General features: G+C 48.8%; 3 protein-coding genes across 8 annotated transcripts; 1 reads left to right on the top strand and 2 right to left on the bottom strand.

The window, feature by feature from the left end:
* Positions 1-1,475: 1,475 nt before the first annotated feature.
* pof1b (POF1B actin binding protein) lies at positions 1,476-9,746 on the bottom strand. Its single transcript, XM_037270011.1, has 12 exons — positions 9,380-9,746; positions 4,072-4,307; positions 3,961-3,985; positions 3,823-3,897; positions 3,655-3,747; positions 3,477-3,590; positions 3,252-3,404; positions 3,058-3,177; positions 2,725-2,862; positions 2,529-2,602; positions 2,338-2,458; positions 1,476-2,014 (listed from the first exon to the last, which is right to left on the bottom strand). Exons 1-12 carry the CDS (start codon positions 9,704-9,706, stop codon positions 2,009-2,011), a joined length of 1,482 nt encoding a protein of 493 aa, XP_037125906.1. The 5' UTR covers positions 9,707-9,746; the 3' UTR covers positions 1,476-2,008.
* A 3-nt stretch (positions 9,747-9,749) lies between these two features.
* On the top strand, positions 9,750-17,131 carry LOC119133842 (putative monooxygenase p33MONOX). 6 transcript variants are annotated; one of them, XR_005100201.1, is made up of 13 exons: positions 10,472-10,707; positions 11,072-11,210; positions 11,304-11,365; positions 11,439-11,614; positions 11,789-11,903; positions 11,991-12,118; positions 12,525-12,628; positions 12,720-12,886; positions 13,491-14,166; positions 15,369-15,620; positions 15,816-16,468; positions 16,813-16,948; positions 17,067-17,131. XR_005100201.1 is itself a non-coding variant. In XM_037270030.1 (9 exons), exons 3-9 carry the CDS (start codon positions 11,341-11,343, stop codon positions 13,709-13,711), a joined length of 936 nt encoding a protein of 311 aa, XP_037125925.1. In that variant the 5' UTR covers positions 9,750-9,868; positions 11,072-11,210; positions 11,304-11,340; the 3' UTR covers positions 13,712-14,287. The 6 variants fall into 6 exon arrangements, 4 of the variants coding, with proteins under 4 accessions (XP_037125925.1, XP_037125926.1, XP_037125924.1 ...); XR_005100202.1 differs by lacking the exons at positions 15,369-15,620; positions 15,816-16,468; positions 16,813-16,948; positions 17,067-17,131 and having other exon boundaries at positions 13,491-13,944; positions 14,132-14,288; XM_037270030.1 differs by lacking the exons at positions 10,472-10,707; positions 15,369-15,620; positions 15,816-16,468; positions 16,813-16,948; positions 17,067-17,131 and adding an exon at positions 9,750-9,868 and having other exon boundaries at positions 13,491-14,287.
* LOC119133846 (rho GTPase-activating protein 24-like) lies at positions 15,023-19,065 on the bottom strand. The gene is made up of 10 exons (XM_037270033.1): positions 19,014-19,065; positions 18,346-18,459; positions 18,006-18,213; positions 17,804-17,936; positions 17,637-17,710; positions 17,446-17,567; positions 17,152-17,368; positions 16,656-16,927; positions 15,837-16,422; positions 15,023-15,615 (listed from the first exon to the last, which is right to left on the bottom strand). The coding sequence occupies exons 1-10, from the start codon at positions 19,063-19,065 to the stop codon at positions 15,363-15,365; spliced, it is 2,031 nt and encodes a 676-aa protein (XP_037125928.1). The 3' UTR covers positions 15,023-15,362.
* Positions 19,066-19,290: the final 225 nt, after the last annotated feature.

Below are 19,290 nucleotides of genomic sequence, written 5' to 3'. Positions count from 1 at the left end.
CACCTTGTAGCCGGCCAACGGCGAGTGAAGCCTGGCTCCCGGGCACAGGCAGTAGGCGGCTTCGCCCGGGGAGACGTCCATCCTTGTCCGCAGCGCTCTTCACGTGCAAAGCATTTTGACCAGCTTGCGTGTACAAACATTCGAAGAAATGAAACGGAAGCAGCCTTGCACAAACACAGATCATCAAAGGGAATTAACGGCAACAAGTTGTCATTTTGTATGAAAGTGTGACATCATTGATGTCTGCGCTGGCCGCCACAGTGCCAAGCCTTAATCATGCTATGATTCTGACATCACTTTGGAGAGATGACAATGTATACAATCAAATTAAGCGCCAAACATACAGAATACACCCAATTCCACATTAAATGTGGTACACAAAAATCGTGTTCAATTCAACAGAAAAGGGCCGATGCATTTTCACCGCTTCTCTATTTTGAATGGGTCGAATGTAAATGACACCATAATGCCAAAGCAGGCCGGTCCGTCTTTATCAACCACTGTATTCATCATTCGAATTCGGAGTTCACATCCCTTTTACCCTCCAATGTCAATATCGTAGCTCCCAATCTATGCCAATAAAGCCTATTGATCTGATTAGAGGGGCGTGTGTGTCGGGTCTAGCGGGGGGGGGGGGCACATTGATTATGGCTAATAACGCTTTTGATGTGGACAATGCAGTCATTCTTCCTGCCTGCCTCCATCGCACTAAAATTCCCCCCGGGCCCCTCAGAGGGAATTTACACGGGACACGCACAGAAGAAAGGAGTGTGAGTTCATCTGTATAGTGTATAGTGGGACAAACTTCACATTGTGCAGTTTGATCTTTTTGTGCCAGCTCACGGCTGATTTTTGTTTGTAAGCAATTGCTTCCCCCCCGCCCCCTTTCCCTGTCATGCCTTATCATTAATTCACGAGGCCTACATACCGTCGAACGGCTCGCATAATCGATTGAGTCCAGGAACGTGTGCGACCAGGGTGGAGAAGGATCCCGATGAAGCTCGACACGACAGAGCTTCACTTCACACGCCGATCCCTCACACGTCGCTTTCTCTTGTACACGTTTCCAAGTCGGTTGGGACGGCTTTCATTTGTAGGAGAAGGTCGGGTGTTGTGACAAGCAGTCGATGGGGCAGCCAACGAGCCCTACAGAGCTGCCGTGACCTCATTCCCAATCGATTGCCGAAGAGCAAATAACGCCACCTGCTGTCTAAATTACTACAGTGCAACCCTGTTTTTTTTGTTTTGTTTTTTACACCTCTCTAGAGGTCAAAAGTTGCTAAAGTCTATATGCTAGTAGTTTTTAGCGCCTTCTGATGGGGTTACTTGCAGGCGACACTACTATGATGATATGCTAGTTAAGCTATTGCTAGCTCGCTATCGGATATACTGTTCCAAATCCTAAGCCTTCACTTAGTGAGCAAACCCAGTGCATTTTGGAAAGGTCGCACAAAGTAGGAATGAGTAGTCACACGTAAGGTTTTAGTAAGGCTGTTTTATTGCTAATGTGTTAGCGTCCCATGCTAATCAAGCTGTAGGACATCTTCCAGTGGACAAAAAGCGTTCACTACACTAGAAGCGCAAAACAAATACCAGTTGACATCATGTTGTGCTTTAAAATCCCATCTTAAAACTCCCTAACCATAAAGCGCCTACATCCATGCACCTCTCCCCTTCATACCACCCTCAAATAAACATGATCAAATCAACTTCAATAAACCAAATAAACCGCAGAGCTCCCTCCCCATTTCTCTAAACCGTCTCACAAATATATATATTTAAATATTTACAGTGACAAATTTACCTGACTTTGCGGGGAAATGATCAATGAGTTACTGCAAAAGCTAGGCATCGTATGCCCATTATTGGTCAATGCAAAAAAGAAAAAAACGTTTTCGGAACTGTCGGATTAGTGTAAAAATAAGACATGAAATCCATTTCTGCGTATAAGCTATTCTTCGGAATCCATGGAGTGGGCTGGATGAGCTGCCGTGTTGTTCTTGTGCCCTCATTCCTGTTGGGACAAACAAAAGCAGTGTGTGTGTGTGTCTTTATCAAAGAGTGTACGGATAGTTACACGCTGTAGCACTTTTTGGCCACCAAGAGGCGCAACTTCATTGGAGACACAGTGAATTTGATCTCTGGGTTGATGTTTCAACGGTTGGTCTGGAAAGTGTCTCCGCAGTCTTTGTTAGGGAAAATACATTCCAGACGCAACCACCATCAGTGAAAAACTGCACCACAGTGAGAGCCTAGATCAACTCACTTGACAAGAACAACTACAGTATGTTGCTAATGCTCCAGTACCCCTCCTGCCCGGCCGGTTCTGTGACATACCCGTCGGATAACCTCTCCGGATCTCTCAATGACGATGGTCTTGTCTTCACTGATCGGCGAGGTCGAGTTGATATGGTAGTCGTCACTCAGCAGGCCCAGGATGGGGTACTGGTTCCTGTACCTGCAGTGACGGAAAAGACCATAAATGACCCGAATAAAGAGTGATCGTAGCTGGTTTTTGTGCAGCGTACCGTTTGGTGATGATAGTCTTGGTGGTTTGGGAGCTGTCTTTTTTGTTTCTCTCCATCATCAGCCTTTGGATTTCCTACAGGAGAGATTGTGACCGGGTCAGCGGTAAACTGGAATCAGGACTTTTCACCAGTTATTCTCGGCCAGACCAAATCATAACTGATACCGATAGCTGGTACATCGTGTGATGTTACAGACCTCCTCCTGTCTGGTGATGGTGGTCTGTCGCTGATCCAGCATGGCGAGCAGCTCCGAGATCTTCAACTGGAGGGTCTTCTCCGAGGCGGACGACGTTCTCTCGGTGGTGATCTCTGTCTGGAGCCTCGTAATCTGAGTCTAAAAAGGGACGGAAAATGGATGAGCGTTCCCTTTGGCGCCCTGCCCTGTCTATGGCGTTTTGTTTGATCACTTAGCATTAAGCTAGCAGACTTGGGTCGGATGAAATGATATGGTTTGGTTGAACATTTAGGTTGGTGACTCTACAACATCAACACTATTAAATGCTGGTCCGTAAGAGGCAAATTCACCCACCCGCAGCCGCAGGATCTCTTGGTCCTTCTCCTGTTTCATGGTGCCGAGCTGCTCGTTGAACTGCCGCGACAGCTCCTCGGTCTTGATGTGGAGTGTGCTGCTGTTGGATTGGCCTAATTGCTGCAATGTGGCAAGGGGCATACGGTCAAATACCTTCAGACTAAAACGAGGAAGTTGAGGCGGGGGGGGTCTACCTTCTGTCGGAGCATCTCGTTCTCCTTCTCCAGAGCTCTGATGCGTCCCTCCAGCTCTTTCATTCGGAAGTCGCGGCTGGCGTCGGTGTTGCGGGCGCTCATCAGCTGGCTCTCCAAGGCACGCTGGGAGGTGGTGCTCTCCTTCAGAGACACCTGGGAGTGCAAGATGGGGAGAATCATTTGAAAAAGGTTCGAAGGTCGGGTGGTCTCCGGGCTCTTTCTTACCTGAAGCTGTCTGTTGTTTTCACGAACCGCTTCCAAGAGACTGTCGTACTGGCGACCCTGATCCACTTTGAAGGCCAGATCTCGCTCCAGCGCCTCCTTCTCGCCCTCCAGACGCTGAAAGGCACAGTAACGCATTTCAGGGCAATTTCCTTGAGGTGTGGTCAATACAAAGTCTTACCCGCAAGTCATCGGACATGTGCAGGAGCTCTTCTCTCAGGCTGCTGAAGGTGGACAGCAGCAGACGCATGCTCTTATCCGCAGTTAGGCGAGTCTACACCCGTGCGCACAAAGTTGTTGACAATTTGCTCCACGCTGAGCTCTCAGCTTGCGATTGCGAATAACCCACCTGCAGCAGGTAACGGATTTGCTGTTTGGTCAGTTCCGTGGCTCCTTTCGGGAGCAGGGACTCAACATCTTCCACCTAAACACACAGCTTGTTATTGAGATTGTGTTTTGGAGTCAAACAAAATGAGTGCCAACGCACCTGGTCAACACCCAGATCCACTTTCCTGTCACGCAAAAGGGAGAACGTAAACCGTTATTCCATTTTTGGTGCGATAAGACGGCACGGTGCGTATGTCAGCGGCCCACTCACTGTCCTCGGATCTTGGACACGTGCTCGGAGATGCAGGAGTGGATGTCGCAGTTCTTCCTGTAGACGTCGGCCAGTAAGGCGGCAAAGTAGCGCGTGTCCATCTTGGTGGCCTCGTTCAGGCCCGTCTTCACCTCCGTGCGGGAGATCTTCTCGATGGCCGGCGGCGGCGGCTTCTGCTGTACGATGTTGACGATCTCCACCTCCTCCACTTCCACCGCCTCCTCGTCCTCCTCCTCCTGGAAGCACAGCGTCGATGGATCTCTTAGATGGAGGACGTTAGTGTCACAATAGAGATCACGGTTCACGTTTGTGACTTAACCGTACGGCCGTGTCCGTTCCGATGGATTGATCGGCCAATACGATCCTTTTTAATGGGAGAAAAATCAACGATTTGTTCAAATTGCTCGTTAACAAAATGTAACAAACAAATGATGACGTTCAAACGCTCCCACCCCAAAACATGGTCAGAGTTCGTCTGATTCAGATGCAAAGTTCAACAAATATAAGACAACGCATCGTAAAACAGTCCAATGTTCACCCTGTAATTCACATCTTTATTGCTATAAGCATTGAGGGACCCCAAAAAGGGATTTTATTCCTCTTCTTTTTTTTTTTAAACGAATCTGCCGATTGATGGGTCATGGGAATGTTTTCCCGCCAAAAATCAGAACGGTATCGGCCACCCAAACAAATCCCCGTTGGTCAGACATGACATTGTTTTTCACTAATGTTGTCACTACAAAAACAATAGGAAACAAAAACAAACGCGAACTTTGGATGTGTTGAAAAAGTGTGTGAGGCATTTTTCAAAGATCTCTCCAACACAAGGTTAAGCACGGCGTTTTTCCTTATCTGGAGTCCGACTCAATGTTGCATAAGCCGTTATCTGCAGTCATGCCATGCAACTTCACTCTCCCTCCGTAAATATCAAGAACTCGTCACTCAGGCTTTTGTGAGCTGACACTTTTGTCATGGCTTCATAAATACCCGCAGAGTCGCTCTGCCAGATTCCGCAAGAAGATGGCAAACCAGCATGTCGGTGACAAAAACAAAAGCCTTCCTGGTGTTGTGCCCATCTTCAATTTGTTTACGTGATGAGATTTTTTTCCGCCTCAAGGAATCATCTGCACAAGCACAGAAATGTGGCCATTCGACGTGTCGACTAAGACACTTGTGTCAATTAAAGTTCCAACAAGCGTGAGGGTTCACATAGATGTGTCAGCGCATGCCGGTCATGCCTGCACAAAAAGTGAGCCGGTCGGGTACTCTCCATCGTTTCCATCTTGACAGCCTAAAATCAGCGCTTCAAATTTCCTAAGCCTCAAACTTCATTTCCTCGTACGACACTACATTTGTGACACTTAAAATACTCCCCATTCTTTTCCCAAATGTAAATTAAGTACATCCCTAAACTGGGACAGAGTTGGCTGTCGATTGTTGCGCAATCGAAGAAAGTGGTTGGCTTTTCAATTTGCAGATAAGCGGCAGATGCCAAATTCCAAAGACAAGGCCGAGCTCATATTGAAAAATGGTAGTAATTAACTCGACCGCATATGATGCTAGCAAGTTGAACTATTTGAACGACATTCACGCTGAGGCATGAATTTGAAGGCGGTGTTTAGCTCTATTTGGGCATTTGAAGAAATGGGAGCAACAGAGGTCGCAATGTCGGTCGGTGAGGTCAACTGATCAATCTTGCTTGATAACAGCCTCTTCTTGGGTTACGCTCCAGGAGGGAGCCGCTGCATCACACACTGACTACACCACATTGCCATCGGTGCCATTCACATTTCACACACATCTTCAATTATAACTAATAAGAACAACCATCGCTGGTGGGTCAATAACCTTTGTTATAGGAAGCGGAAATGTTGACGGATTTCATTTTGGATCATGTCAACGCTTTGGCAGCGTCATGGCAAATCCTCTCAGGTGCTTCCGAGAAAAAGTCACTAAAGGAGCGTCTATACCGTAAAGCACTGTGGCCACGCCCGTCCTATGCGTGACGCTGCAGGTTGACATTCCACGGAATGCACCCACCCACTGCAAAAACGTGTGGGAGGGAGGTGGCCCCGGCCGGACACGCCTTTGTAGACGCACACACACCCTTGAGTGCTTTGTCAGACACGCTATGAGCTATTAACGCAAGCTAATGTCTGTTTTGAGCCGATGGGTGTGTCCGCCCGCCCGCACGCACGCACACACTTGCACACTCCCTCCGCTTCCTCCTCCGTCTTCCTGTCAGTAACAAAACTAAGACAGCATATTGAAATGTGACCTTTGAGTTCAGAGAGCCAAACATGAGTACGTGCTTCAACTTTGCTAATAAGCTAACCTTGTCCCAGACAAGGCACAATCACATATTTGCACACACTAACACGATAAGCTTGTATAACCAAATGAACTCCTTTTAAAAAAGGAGCTCGCAAATGAGCATCTGTCCTCAATTGCCTTAGCTGGAGAGATCCTTTCGATACGTCTTTTTATCAAACTATTCCGTGTAGTTCTTTACACACTATCAAGATAATTGTACTTTATTGCAATAAAATACAGAATACGGTATAAAAAAAAATCGCTTATTATTTTTAGAAGATGCAGTCCTCCTCCAAATTGGTGATATAATGATTTTTGGCACCAAGTAATAAGTCGTCCGTTGGGCAGAAGTAATTCAACTCCGAGCGCAACCTGCTGCGACAGGTTTAAGCTCCTATGCTGAGGGAGAATGTGATCTTTCCTCATAGCAACACTTTCATTTGTTTCATTCTCAAGCTCCAAACAGAGGGCAAAAGCTTTCAAAGGACACATATTTGTGCTCCTGCCAGACGGACAGACAGACAGACAGACAGACAGACAGACAGACAGACAGACAGACAGACAGACGGCTGCTTCCCGGAGATTTTCTTCCATTACGGACGGAGGGACGGGTGGGGAAGCCAAAACTGGTGTGTTTGTGTGTGCCTTGCCTCCTCTTCCTCGTCCACACTGGGCTCGGGGGTCTTGCGGGGGTCTTGCGGGGGCCTTGCCCGGGGCCTTGCGGGGGCCTTGCCCGGGGGCCTTGCGGGGGCCTTGCGGGGGCCTTGCGGGGGCTGGAGGATAGGCTGAAGCCTGAGGACAAGTTCCTGCTCACGCTCTGAGACGAGAGGAAGAAGGAGCTGTGTTCATAGAAAGCTGTGCCAGCCGGAGGAGTCCTTTAACCCGCCCCAAGAATGCATCTTTGTACTCCTGTTTGAGGAACATGCGGAAGGAATGTCCGTCTGGTGTTTTTGGGCTAGATCGGCCACCCTGCTTGCAAAAGCTGACGCTTTTGTTAAACTTATCAACGGGAGCAGTGGAACATGAGTTTGATGCCCTATTTGGTGACAAAAGAGCCCTATGTCAAATTAGAACGGAATGAAATCATTCATTTCATGACATGTTTGGTAAAGTATCTGTGCAACTATTTTTACAAATATTGTCATCAAATCATGAACTGAATTCAACGTATGAAAGTATCTCTTTGAAAAAGATTGCAATCAGTCTTTTAGGTGCCTCTCTCAAGTCAAACAGCAGTCCTTGCTGCTGACATCCACACTTGGTTACGTAAGCACTGAGTGGCTGCACAACAAGCTAAAGAATGTCATTGACCTCAAGCACCTTTCTGATTCCATTTTACTACGCCCCTAGCCTAGCACCATCGCTTTCCAATCTCACCTGGCAGGTTGGCGTCACTAATGTAACAAAGTAGCTGCCCTATGCTATGTCTGTGTGCTATTGTCTGAGTGAGCCCAACGCCTCTTTAAAAAAAACACAATAGGAACTTGTCTTTCCAGAAAACGACATTGCTGACAGATGTTTTTCACAAAAAGCCCCAGTTGTTTGTACACTTTGAATCACCATGCTTATTCCCTATTGTACATTTTAATTGGGAAATTTCTCTGCTTTAGTTTTTTTTTGGGGGGGGGGGGGGGTTTCAGCTCCATAAATGCAGCAACTCCTTTCTATCTGAATATTTACATCCCAAAAATATTTGGTTGGAACTTTTTGGGGGACATAGTTTTGTTTTAGAATGTATGTGTTGCGTAAGATAATGAAGTGCACTGCTTCATATGACCTATGACCACTGCAATCAAACATGGGGGAGTCTGTTTTACTGCGAGTTCAGGGCGTGCCACCTTGCCAGCCGGGTGGCTCGCTCGCTCGCTCGCTTTCTGACAATTCCGACCGGAGTTACTCAAAACAGGAGAACAAATGAGTGTGGTTGGAAATAAAAGAGGAGCCAGGGGAAATCCCTATCGAGAACGGGAGAGTGAAACCAAAGCATGGCAAGTGGAAGTGTTATTTTTAAAAAAGGTTAGTCAAGTTACTCTGAGAGCATGCGCAGGACCTTCATTGTATCAGGAGGACCGTAAAGGCCGAGATAGACCAATCGGCATCGGTTTCACTGAGCAATGCAAAATCCGATCAAACCAGGACACGGAAAAATCTCAAGTAACCAAATTGAACAGGAAGTCGGCCGTTTTGGTTTGGAGTTGTCATTTCCCACCTTCGACCAACTCCCGCTCGACAACCGGCCCGATCGGAAGCACGTGACGGATGTCGGTCGTTATTTGTTTCATTCCAATTCCCTTCAGTGGGTGAAACAAGCACGACTCACTCGTATCATGATGACAAACGATCGCTCACGATAGGCTGCGAGAAGTCAGGGCCGGCCGGCCGGCCGGGCGTTAAGATGCAGTCATACGTCGGCCGACACATGCACACACTGTTGCATCATGCATATTGCCCAAAAATACTTGCAAACAAAACGGTCGCCTTTTCCAAGCATGCAAAGGAGGAGCTGGAATATGATGATCCAGCCAAATAGCGCAATGCAAATGACACAAGACATTGTTCCAAATGATGATACGCTCTGCTCACAATGCACACGCCTGTTGCTAAATGAAGACACATCATCATCATCATCACATGTGGTTGCTTAATGCAACAGTGGAAACCCCGAAGTGACAATTTCAAGCGTCTTGCTACGGGGGTTTTGTTTTCCCCACTTCGGTATGACCTTTCTGCACACTGGCAGGACAATTGTGACTGACTGCATGCTAAAATGATCCTACTAGTAACAAATGTTAACTCGTCCCGTTTTGCCTCACTAGTCATAATCCATTTACTACCAGTAGCCCAAAGTTGTGCAAGTAGTAAAGACCAAACATGTCATCAATGCTCTCGATACTTTCCTTGTTCACTTCAACTCGTTTCTAGAAATTGGCACTGGAGTGAAGAAGGTGCGTGCCGTGTCCACGGAGCGCGCGAGCAATGGAGCTAGTGTTCTCACCGTGTTCTGCTGAAACAGGAGCTCCGAGTCCAGGCTGCTGCTGACGCTCATGCGGGGGACGCCCTGCAGGTAGACGGGCGACATCATCTGCTGCATGACGGTGGGCTGCTGCACCAGCACGTAGGACTGCTGTTGCACGGTCGGCTGCATCGGCACCAGGTAGCGCAGCGTGTTGTAGTTGCCGCCGTTGACGGCGTACTGAAGCGGGGACGCCGAGCGGGCGGTCGTGGACAGCAACGTACCGCCGCTCAACGGCTCGGGTGAGGCCACGTTCATGGTCCGGTAGGTGGAGGTGGACGTGGTGGTCTTCTGGCTCTGGACGGACATCGTTGCGGAGACACGGGCAAAAATGAAGATGTTAGAAGGGAAAAAAGTTGTTCAAAACAAGCTGCTCCGCTGGTGCTCTTTGTTTTTTTTCCCCCAGAGAGGAGAGGTGAGTCCTCCGATGTTACTTCCTTCTCTACAGGCAGCACTTGGGAGGAAAGTCCGGTTAGTGGAGTCGATCTGGGGGGGGGGGGGGGAGAAGCTAGCAACGCGGGCTTGGGAGGTGCTGTTGCTTGGCATGCAAATGTCGACTGTGGAGGTGGGCGGAACCGAGAGAAAGTTTCAACAAGCCCTTCAGCATTTATTCAATCATACTTTAAGGGGCTCAGCTTGACTAATACTAATGTTGTACAATCTTAACTACTACGCAGATGTCAACTAGTGTGCAGTTTTGCCTCCCTAGTAGCATGTTTTCCAACATTATCCCACTCACTCGTGTGTCCTACAGTCTTGAAAAATCGTCAATCATTCGATTGTGCTGAACTGTCTCACTAGTGAGAAAGAAAAGTGTGGTAGTAGTAGGCTACAAGGAAAATTTGTAATAAATGCTCAAGCAGCTTTTCGCGTTGTTTACTAGGCACGAAGTCATAATTCTTGTCGGCTGGTCGCCATGGAAACGCCCACCGCTCAGCTCATGAATGTCAACGGGCCATTTTCGACAGTATGACGTCATCCTGTCAATGAGCCACGGGTGCAGTACGCGTCACCTGAAAATAAAAAGGATTCGGACGTGGTTGCACAAAACAAGTCAGTAGAAAGGAAAACAATGCTAAACGACGTCGAACTTGTTTCAGCCGCAAGCAGTCAACTCCAACTTGACTCCAAAACAAGAACCACAAAGTCTCGCGAGATGAGGAGTGACGTCGCAATTCGATCCCGGAAATCTTTTCACAAATCAGCATAATGGCCGACGAGCAAATGATGAACTTCCCAGCCAACTGCCCATTCATCGTTGGAGGTTCATATCGGAAACTATAGCCACACGCCTCGACGTTTTCGCCTTGGTGAGACAGAAGAATCGCTTCTAGAATTGTTTGGTCGCCAGTTGTGTCGCATCTGGTTGTCCTTCAGCATCAGTGGGTTCCGCAATCTGCGGAACCAAACTGCGTTCAGAAATGTAATAGTTGAACGATGCCACCATATTTTCATGTCAATAATGATTCAAATGTCCTTTCAATCATCTCGAATCTGGCGTTTGAGCCACCACTCTTCAATTCGTCAATGACATGTACCTAAACCGTCGAATATTGTTGGTCACGGTCATTGAACAAATGCTATGTTGTTGACTGGATTCCTGTATGTGCCCAACCCCAACCCTAACCCTAACCCTCCTTCGGCCTGGCTCCGTTTTCCATAATGCACCGCTAGAGGATTTGTGTCACATCTGACCTGATGCAACCTCAGCTTCTCCATCAGCCCTGTCCACAGCACTTTTAAGCATAACCGGCCGGATGCAATGAGCCCATCCATTTCCATCTTCTGCTCGCCGCTGTCACTCTAATCGCAGGTTAGAATGCCGTTTTTGTACCGCGCACAAGTTTACAATTTCTTGTGAATGCCTGCATTGTAAGTCTCATTGTTACCTCTTCTGTCCCCACAGTTACTGCTCAATCTTTACTCTTAATAGTACGGAAACCATGTCTGGCTCGGGTGACTTACCAGGTGAGTTGAAAACAGCAATGATCGGGTGTTTACGAAACAAGGGCTCGACGCGGCAACGGTATTGCCTCGGCAGCTCTGGAAGGTTCCGGGATGGGCGGAATGAAGCTCCCCATCGGCATGACCCGCCGGGCGCTCAGCTACGACGACAACCTGGAGGCGCCGATGTCCACGCCCCCGCACGACATCAACATCACCAACCTGTGGAGGCGCCCCGTCGTGCCCGAGAGGAAGTTCAACCACCTGGCGGAGGTGGGACACAAACTCCGAACCCTTCTATGCTACGCCCTTCCTTCCGCTCACAAGATTTTACAGTTTGGACCATTGCTAAAATGAAATAGCTTAAGCTAGAGAATTCACATGGATCTGCTGCGTAAAAATGGCGCATGAGGCCCGCGCAATTCATTCCTTGGGCTTGGCCACCAGGAGGATGAAGGCGTTGCGGTTGGTCAATCGAAGGTGTTGGACAGCGCCTCGTCCAGGTCCGCGGGTGTAGTGAAGACCAAGGCTTCCTCCCTCATCCTCAACTCTCTCATCACCAGTAAGGAAGGCAACGACCCCCGCCCGCCCGCCCGCGTTGTACTTAAATGTCAGGCCTTTTGCATTCGTCCCGTGTTTCTATCCACAGAGCAGTCCCACGACAGCATGTACAAGTTTGAAGAGAAGGCGGGCCTAACCGACACCAGTTACACTCCGCACAAAGGCCTGACGGCAGAGGAGACGAGACACCATCACCGCATGCCTGAATCCTTCCAGGTAGCGCACACGCGTACACGCTCCCCCCCTCAATCAAATATTGATTAGCACCACTGTGAACTGACTTCTAGGTTTAAGCCAAAGTTAAACAGTCTGATCCTAATCCATGTAAAATACTTATTTTTCTCAAAAGCGTTTTTCTTACGGCTTTGATAGCATTCTTATGTAGTAGGAGCCGCAATACTCCTTTGTCAAATGAATATGAATGGCACTTTATTGCTTTGTCTTTATTATCAAGATTTGGTTCCTGTTTAAAGTTATTTCTTTTATCCTCACCACTTTTTTTGTATTTTTTGTTATTGTTCTAGCCCTAATCTGTCGTTGTCATGCTTAGAGTATTAGAACCTGAATTCTATTGTAAGGATGTTTTTTTTTTTTTCCCCCATATTCTTTTGTTGTGGTGTAGAAAATGCAGATTCAGAGCATGGAGGCTCGAGAAGAGCGCCAGAACTCGTCGGCCCAGTCCACACCATCCACCACGCCGCACACCTCCCCAAAACAACAGCGCAGGTTTGCCCCAATAAACATCCCCCGCCTGCCTGTCCCAAGCGGGCTGTTATGTAACCAGCCCTGCTTTTGTTTGTTGTTGTCTCGTGTCCAGGACCTGGTTCAGCAGCACCAGTTCGGACGTCAGCGTCAGCTCCTCCAACAGCAGTGTGGATCTGGTAGGAGGCGGCGGCGGCGTGCTGGAGCGCTGGGGCGTGTTTGGGCCACGGCCGCCGGTGCACAAGTCCACTTCCGATCTGGGCACCGATCCCATCGCGCCAGGTAAACACGTTTGCGTAAATGTAGGCTTTATGGATGACGCATTGGCTCCAGGATGTTTGGTGTTATTGTAAAAAAAAGCCTTGGCCACTAGTGGCGAGCATTCGCACAGCCGCCATCGGACACGGTGAGTGAGGCAGCGCGTGCCCTGTCGACCAAGGTCGCAAGGCACAATCTCCCGTTTATCAGGCCAGGCTCATGTATTTGGTAAGCAAAAGAAAAGAGGAGCTTCAGGTTAATGAGTGAAAGGACGACCTTCAGACCGCTCGGTGGCCATTTTGGATGGCCCTGTATAAAAACAGACGCGGGATGACTTTTAACACAGCTCAATGGGGGAGCGAGACTTGGCGTGCTGAGAAGACGTCCAAGCCCTTGTTTTGCCGCCCGCCGCATGCATGACTTTGGGTAGGGTACTTTATGTCTTGATTTGTTGAATGCTTCCTGAATTGGCTGCTCCGTGCCATCACAAAGTCATTGGCTTGAGACTTGGTGAAGCAGCATGCGGCTCGCCGGCCTCTGTTCCAAGGGTTGGGCAGTGGCTGGTTTGGCTCACATGTGAGTTTACCCTGCTGTCTTTCTTTTGTCTGTCTTTTTTGAACCCACCCAGCAGGCTTTGCGCTTCAGGCTTACCGCGGCATCCACAAGCCCAGCGCCGCGGAGGTCATGAAGTCGCAGGCGGCCACCCGGTTGGCCGACGGCCCCGACGCCCAGAGGGCCGCCGCCCTGCCCAAGATGGAGATCCCGACGGCGGAGGGGCGGCGGCAGGGCGCCCGCCCGCACAAGCTCAAGCCGCGCGACATGAACATCCTTACGCCCTCCGGCTTCTAGACGCCGCCGCAGCCCGTCCCGCGACCACTCTGATGAGGTCACACGGTCTCCCATTTTCAGCTCTCAAAATGGCAGCTCCCATGTACGGTGCGACTTCAGAACATAATCAATGTTTGTTTGTAGCATTTTCACACAGAATGGAATCCAAATAGAGCAAAGTGTCCTCTTTGGAGCAGGAAGGCAGGCGTTGGCAGAGTGATTGATACCAGTGAGCATCTTGTGGCATTTCATAGGTCAGTCTGTCAAAGTGGATCACAATGAACAACTTCGACGCTTGTTACGAAATGAGATTTGCCCTAGGCGTGATGAGCATTTGATTTTGGATGTAAAATTTGATTTTTAAAATGATAGTGTTTTATGAATTAACATTTAGTTCAAAATAACACGTGTCGTATTTTGCTTTTTTATTTGATTTGAAAGCCCATTCTGCTATATCAAACCATATGCATAGAGCTGTAAGTATTTCAACCTCCGCCAACTGTCACATGTGAAATGTTGGTGAGATCCTCTGAAAATGATCCTTTAATTGCACTTTATCTTAACATCCTACTCTGCTTAATAATTGCCCAAAATTCTTTGATGGATTAGACTAAAGTCTCAAAAAGGTGCTCTCGTGCTCCAATAATCCACTTTTAGTCCTTTTTTTTTTTTTTTTTTTCCCCCCATCCTTGCCGCTTATTATTTTGTTATGTTTTAATGATAGTAGAAACGTGAGTTTACCGTTGGTTTTCCAAGTTGAAAAAACACCACTTGATCGTAGCTACACTTCAAATGCTTGTCAAGCTTCCTTTTCCCCTTTAGTTGCACTTTCCTTGTTTTAGTCGTTGCACTTTTATTAGAAGCTCGTGCTGTCACTGTTACTTTGTTGTCGCTGGCGGTAAAAGAAGTTGAGAGTATTTTTGGTCCGTGCTAAATGATGGCCGACTTCTCTGCGGGCCTTAGTGGGTCAGATGAATAAAACACTCCTTGGAAAGTTTGAAGGAAAAAGAAAAAAAGTTACTGATGCCAGTTTCACCAACTGACACTCATATTGTATGCGTCATTTGCATAAGTGTTGTACTGAATTAAAACCGAACTATACTCAACCCTTCAACAAATGAGCGAATATCACAAGCAAGTATCGTAGACACTAGAGATGCAATGAAGTTGCTGTTGTTTTTCCCGTTCATCAACAGGCAGGCCAGGAAGAAAAAAAAGTATAGCTGTATATACTGTTTGACCCACGTGCCGTATGTTGGTCACCCCAACCTCCCTCCCTCCCCCCCCCCCCCCCCCCTTCCCTCCCTCCCTCCCTCCCTCCTCTAAATGCAATGAATTGTGTCCTTTCTGTTTGTCGTGACTCGTGACTGATAGTGTCTAGTGATTATTTCTTACGGAATAAATGTCACATCACCCAAAAAGCACATTATGTCTTTCCTATCAAAATATGATGTTGAAGTGAGAGTTTGGTTGGTTGAGTTGTGAACGCACTACGCACAAAAACAACGATTGTGCTTTTGACATTGGTGCCCCTTTAATATTGCGTCAACAAATAAAGGAACTCGGGTTTTTTTTCTCACTCATGCAAATGAACGCAGACTTGCTGTGTGTTGTTTCCAAATATAGAAGCTGTAAGTCCATCATAACTAATTCTTCATCTTTCCCTCCGTCCTCACAGACTCTTTAAGATGCGTCGTTCTCTCTTTCCCTCATCCCCCCGTTCCCGTGTTCTGATCTTTCCGCGTGTCCGGAAAAACAGCTCCATGTCCGCCTGCAGTGTGGCGTTGCGGTGGTCCGCAGCCGCCCTGGCCCGCTCAGCCTGGCGGATCCTGACCGCCGCCGCGCTCTGACTGCGCCTCTGCCGCTCCAGGCGGTCACGCAGTGCTGCCACCTGCCGCTCGAGGGCGTCATTGCAGCGCTCCAACCTGTGGTGAGTGAGTGAGTGAGTGAGTGAGTGAGTGAGTGAGTGAGTGAGTGAGTGAGTGAGTGAGTGAGTGAGTGAGTGAGTGAGTGAGTGAGTGAGTGAGTGAGTGAGTGAGTGAGTGAGTGAGTGAGTGCACCAATATCAATTATTTGCACTTGTAATTGATACATGATGGAAAAGAGCATTGAGCCCAGCCAGCAGCGACGCGTGTTTGTTTTTAACCTGTGTATCCTGGACTGGTACTCGGACCTCTGCTGGGCCATTTGCTGTCGAAGTTGGCCGAGGAGAGACTGAGCATCGTCAGGCTGCGACTGAGGTTCCGGAGGACCGGACGGTAGGAACACCTCTGAGCTCCCGGTGCTGATGGGGCTGAGGATGGACCCGGATGTCGGGGTGTTCAGGCGTCTTCCGTTATGGTCACTGTCTGTGTCACCGTCAAGATGTTTGTCATCTGCAGCTTGACGTGAGGGGGACGTCAAGACTGGACTACCCCGACCTGCAGGATATTGGCTCTCGTCCAGAGGTATAATCTCGCAGGAGGACCACGACGAGGAGTCGCCCACTGTCTGCCACGCCTCCTCTGATTCTTGGCCAGAGTTTCCCTCGCTGTTTGGGTCCAAATGCTCACCTGCAATGTCGTCCAATGTCTGACTGGAAGACGCTCTGTCCAAGTTGTCATAATGGGATGGCGTGCTGTCTTCCTGCGCCTCACTGCTGCCCCCGCTGGCCACTTCGGGGCCCTCAACTTTAGCGACTGCCATCTGAGTGGCACTTGAACTCCACAGGTAGCCCCCTGCTGCTGCTGCTGCTGCTGCTGCTGCTGGTGGTGGAAAATAACCAAGTACAAATATGAGGTGAGTGGATTTAACATTTTGAAGTATCAGTACTTGACTTGAGTATTATTTTCTCTGACTTTTTATTTTCACTCTCCATTTGAAAAACGGTACTTCTAACGACCAAGTAAAGGTGTCGGAACAGTATTAGCAGAGGTTTGTTTGTTTGTTTGTTTTTTTACATCCATCAAGTGCAGATTTTTGCCACCTGTGTCGCCTGCCTCTCCCAGAGCGGTCCAGACCTCCATCCAGTCCATGGGCGCAAATGTCGGCTTTGCATCGCTGCGAACATTTGCAGGGGATGATCCGCAACTGGTTAAGTGCTGCTGTTGATCTCTTGTTCTCTCCTCAGTGTGATTCTGAAGGAGCTGACTCGAGGGAGGTAGCGGGAAGAAGCAGTTTTCCGGATGCGATGAGGTGTAGCGATGGCCCAGGAAGCTCTCGTGGTTTGAGGTCACCTCCGACGACAAAGGGATTGAGCTGCACGAGCAAGTGAAACAGGTATCTGTACTTTCTATGACTTTCTTCGTCCAAATAACAAGCACAGTTGGACTCTTGATTGAGTGAGAGCTCGATGACATCACTATTGTACAAAATGAGTCTTTTGCGTCGTTTTTAGCGTTGGGCTCTGTTGTCAATCAACTGGAGTCATTTTGCCACCTCTGGCTTTCAATTGGTTTGACAGTCAGAAATCCAGAAGGTACCTGGTACTCTGTCCCGACTCCCGGCATGGCTCGGCAAGAAGTGGCAGCGACATCTGGCGAAGGCAGGGGGCTTGGTGCAGACGCGCTCGTCTGAGAGGACCGGGCGACGCGTGAAATCCTCTGGCTGTATGCGCGGGACCTGCTACGGAGACTCTGGAAAACAGGGACCGGTGCTCCCTGATCAACTCCGACATCAGCACCTGGACGAGTGCTGCACCTGGAACACAATCCTTCAAAGCTCTTTCTGACATTCTAACCGAAGCAAGCGCATGAGCCTTTTGAGTTGCTGTCCACCTCCCATGATGCTTTGCGGGTCCTCCGCCTTAGCTCGGAGAATGTTGGGCCCAAAGACCGTGGCCAAGTTCTGGCAGCTCATCTTGTTCCCTTTTGAGTGACTCTGCACCTCGTTGAGGAACCTAGAAAGCAATGAGTGAGTCATCATGGCACCTTGCAGACATTTTGGATCTTTTTGCAGGAGCTCTTACTGGCATATAAACTGAAGAAGGTTGAAATTGGCCACCGGCAGCTCCTGAAGAAGACTCCTCAACTCCTCCAAGCCCTGCGATAGCGCAAAGAGGATTATCGTGTTTTACCTTCCACATTCCATTTCTTGCTATTTCCTTTTCTTGTTTTGGAGTAGCGCATCCATCACCTGTGTGCGGTCACTCGAAAGCTTTTGACCACTGAGGAGAAAGTCCCGGTAGTGACCGAAAGGAACCAAAGGCTCAGGCAGCTGCCGCAAGTAGAGCTTCAGCAGTGATGCCACCGTGTGGACATCTGTGTTACTGCAAACGCATCAAGTTTCCTCACTGAAGCGATCAATCAATCGGCTGGCTGGAAGTTTGGAGGCTTACCTGTCGAAGGAGGGCCTTTCCCCGGCGTCAAAGGCCTCCTGCAGCTCCCTCACCGAGCTGGCCCGTCCCGGTTGGCGAAACAAGCCCACCTCCCGGAGGCCCCGCGCTCGTATAAAGGCCACGCACTGCTCCACCACCAGGGGAACCGAGCAAACGCCGTAACGCCGCTCGTACAGCACCGTCTCCTCCAGACGCTGACCAAAGACACCTAAGCGGGACTCAAGTTGGAGTTGATAAACAAGCATCCCAAGATGCTCGCTCGCTCGCTCGCTCGCTCACTCACTCACTCACTCACTCACTCACTCACTCACTCACTCACTCACTCACTCCGTTTGTTTACCTGTGAAGGGGATCCAGACTCCTTTATTGAGGCTTTTCAGCCACTCGTCCCCTTGGCCGGCGCTGTTGGACAGGAAGAAATACGAGCCCGGGCTGGCCAACACGTCTCTGTTTCCTGCGCGCGCACACACACACACACACACACAGCCATCCAAAGGTGCTTTTTACTGTTTGGACGCTAAAGGGACGAGTCCCATCTCAGGCGGTGCGGCCAGTCAACATGACGTGAGTGAGATCTTTTTCTCCAACGGCAGAGCGGACAGGAGGTCATATCAATTATTGTCCAGATGGTGTTCATTTACTAGGAGTTGCTACTTGAGATACTTCATCAAATATATATATATATATATTTATCCAGGTGGCAGTACTGATCTGGCATCAGGCAGCAGAGTAAAATAAAGAAAATACATCAAACTAGTTGTACAGTTCAATATTGTTTATGTAGCATATGGTTCAGGTAGAACTTTATATTGAACATGGAACCAAAAGGATGTATATATGCTTTGTATATATATTCTCACACACACACACTCGACATGCCTCGCTCATTCCCCTCTTCAAAGTCAAATTCAGAATGCTCAAATCCCTGCCTGAGTCATCATTTCACCTCACGCACACACACACACACACACACACACACATGATCTGGAGGGACTGTGTGCATGTCACCTTTGAGGCCTGCTCTGTCATGTTTCCAGGACTTGAAGCAGCTGAGTCCCATGCTGCAGCACTCCCGCTCCGGCTCGCTCGATGGTCGCCGTGGGAAGCGTGATCGGAGACGCTCAAGTGCAAATGATGCAAAGTTTTTTCCAATCAAGTTGCGCCCGCCACCTGTGGCCCAAGGCTCTCCCGGGATGAACAAATTCCAATCTGGGCCGTTCTCATTCTTGGCCGAATTGAGTCGGAGATGGAAGGAGGTCGAGAAAGAAAAGTTGAGAAGCCGTTT

Source organism: Syngnathus acus, chromosome 14 (assembly GCF_901709675.1).
Source record: "Syngnathus acus chromosome 14, fSynAcu1.2, whole genome shotgun sequence".
NCBI lineage: Eukaryota > Metazoa > Chordata > Actinopteri > Syngnathiformes > Syngnathidae > Syngnathus > Syngnathus acus.
Note: the sequence above shows the minus strand (reverse complement) of the source record. Positions and strands in the feature narration are given on the sequence as shown.

What these genes read in the sequence shown, in the direction of transcription:
- pof1b (XM_037270011.1), bottom strand. Translation starts at nt 9,706, where the DNA reads ATGTCCGTCCAGAGCCAGAAGACCACCACGTCCACCTCCACCTACCGG. An exon ending in TCCTGTTTCAGCAGAACACG is followed by an intron (nt 4,308 to 9,379) that starts GTGAGAACACTA and finishes CTGTGCTTCCAG; the next exon opens with GAGGAGGAGGACGAGGAGGC. An exon ending in AAATCCGTTACCTGCTGCAG is followed by an intron (nt 3,748 to 3,822) that starts GTGGGTTATTCG and finishes GCACGGGTGTAG; the next exon opens with ACTCGCCTAACTGCGGATAA.
- LOC119133842 (XM_037270029.1), top strand. Translation starts at nt 11,341, where the DNA reads ATGTCTGGCTCGGGTGACTTACCAG. An exon ending in TGGCTCGGGTGACTTACCAG is followed by an intron (nt 11,366 to 11,438) that starts GTGAGTTGAAAA and finishes TTGCCTCGGCAG; the next exon opens with CTCTGGAAGGTTCCGGGATG. An exon ending in CACCGATCCCATCGCGCCAG is followed by an intron (nt 12,887 to 13,490) that starts GTAAACACGTTT and finishes GAACCCACCCAG; the next exon opens with CAGGCTTTGCGCTTCAGGCT.
- LOC119133846 (XM_037270033.1), bottom strand. Translation starts at nt 19,065, where the DNA reads ATGGGACTCAGCTGCTTCAAGTCCTGGAAACATGACAGAGCAGGCCTC. An exon ending in TGACAGAGCAGGCCTCAAAG is followed by an intron (nt 18,460 to 19,013) that starts GTGACATGCACA and finishes GTGCGCGCGCAG; the next exon opens with GAAACAGAGACGTGTTGGCC. An exon ending in GAAAGGCCCTCCTTCGACAG is followed by an intron (nt 17,937 to 18,005) that starts GTAAGCCTCCAA and finishes ATGCGTTTGCAG; the next exon opens with TAACACAGATGTCCACACGG.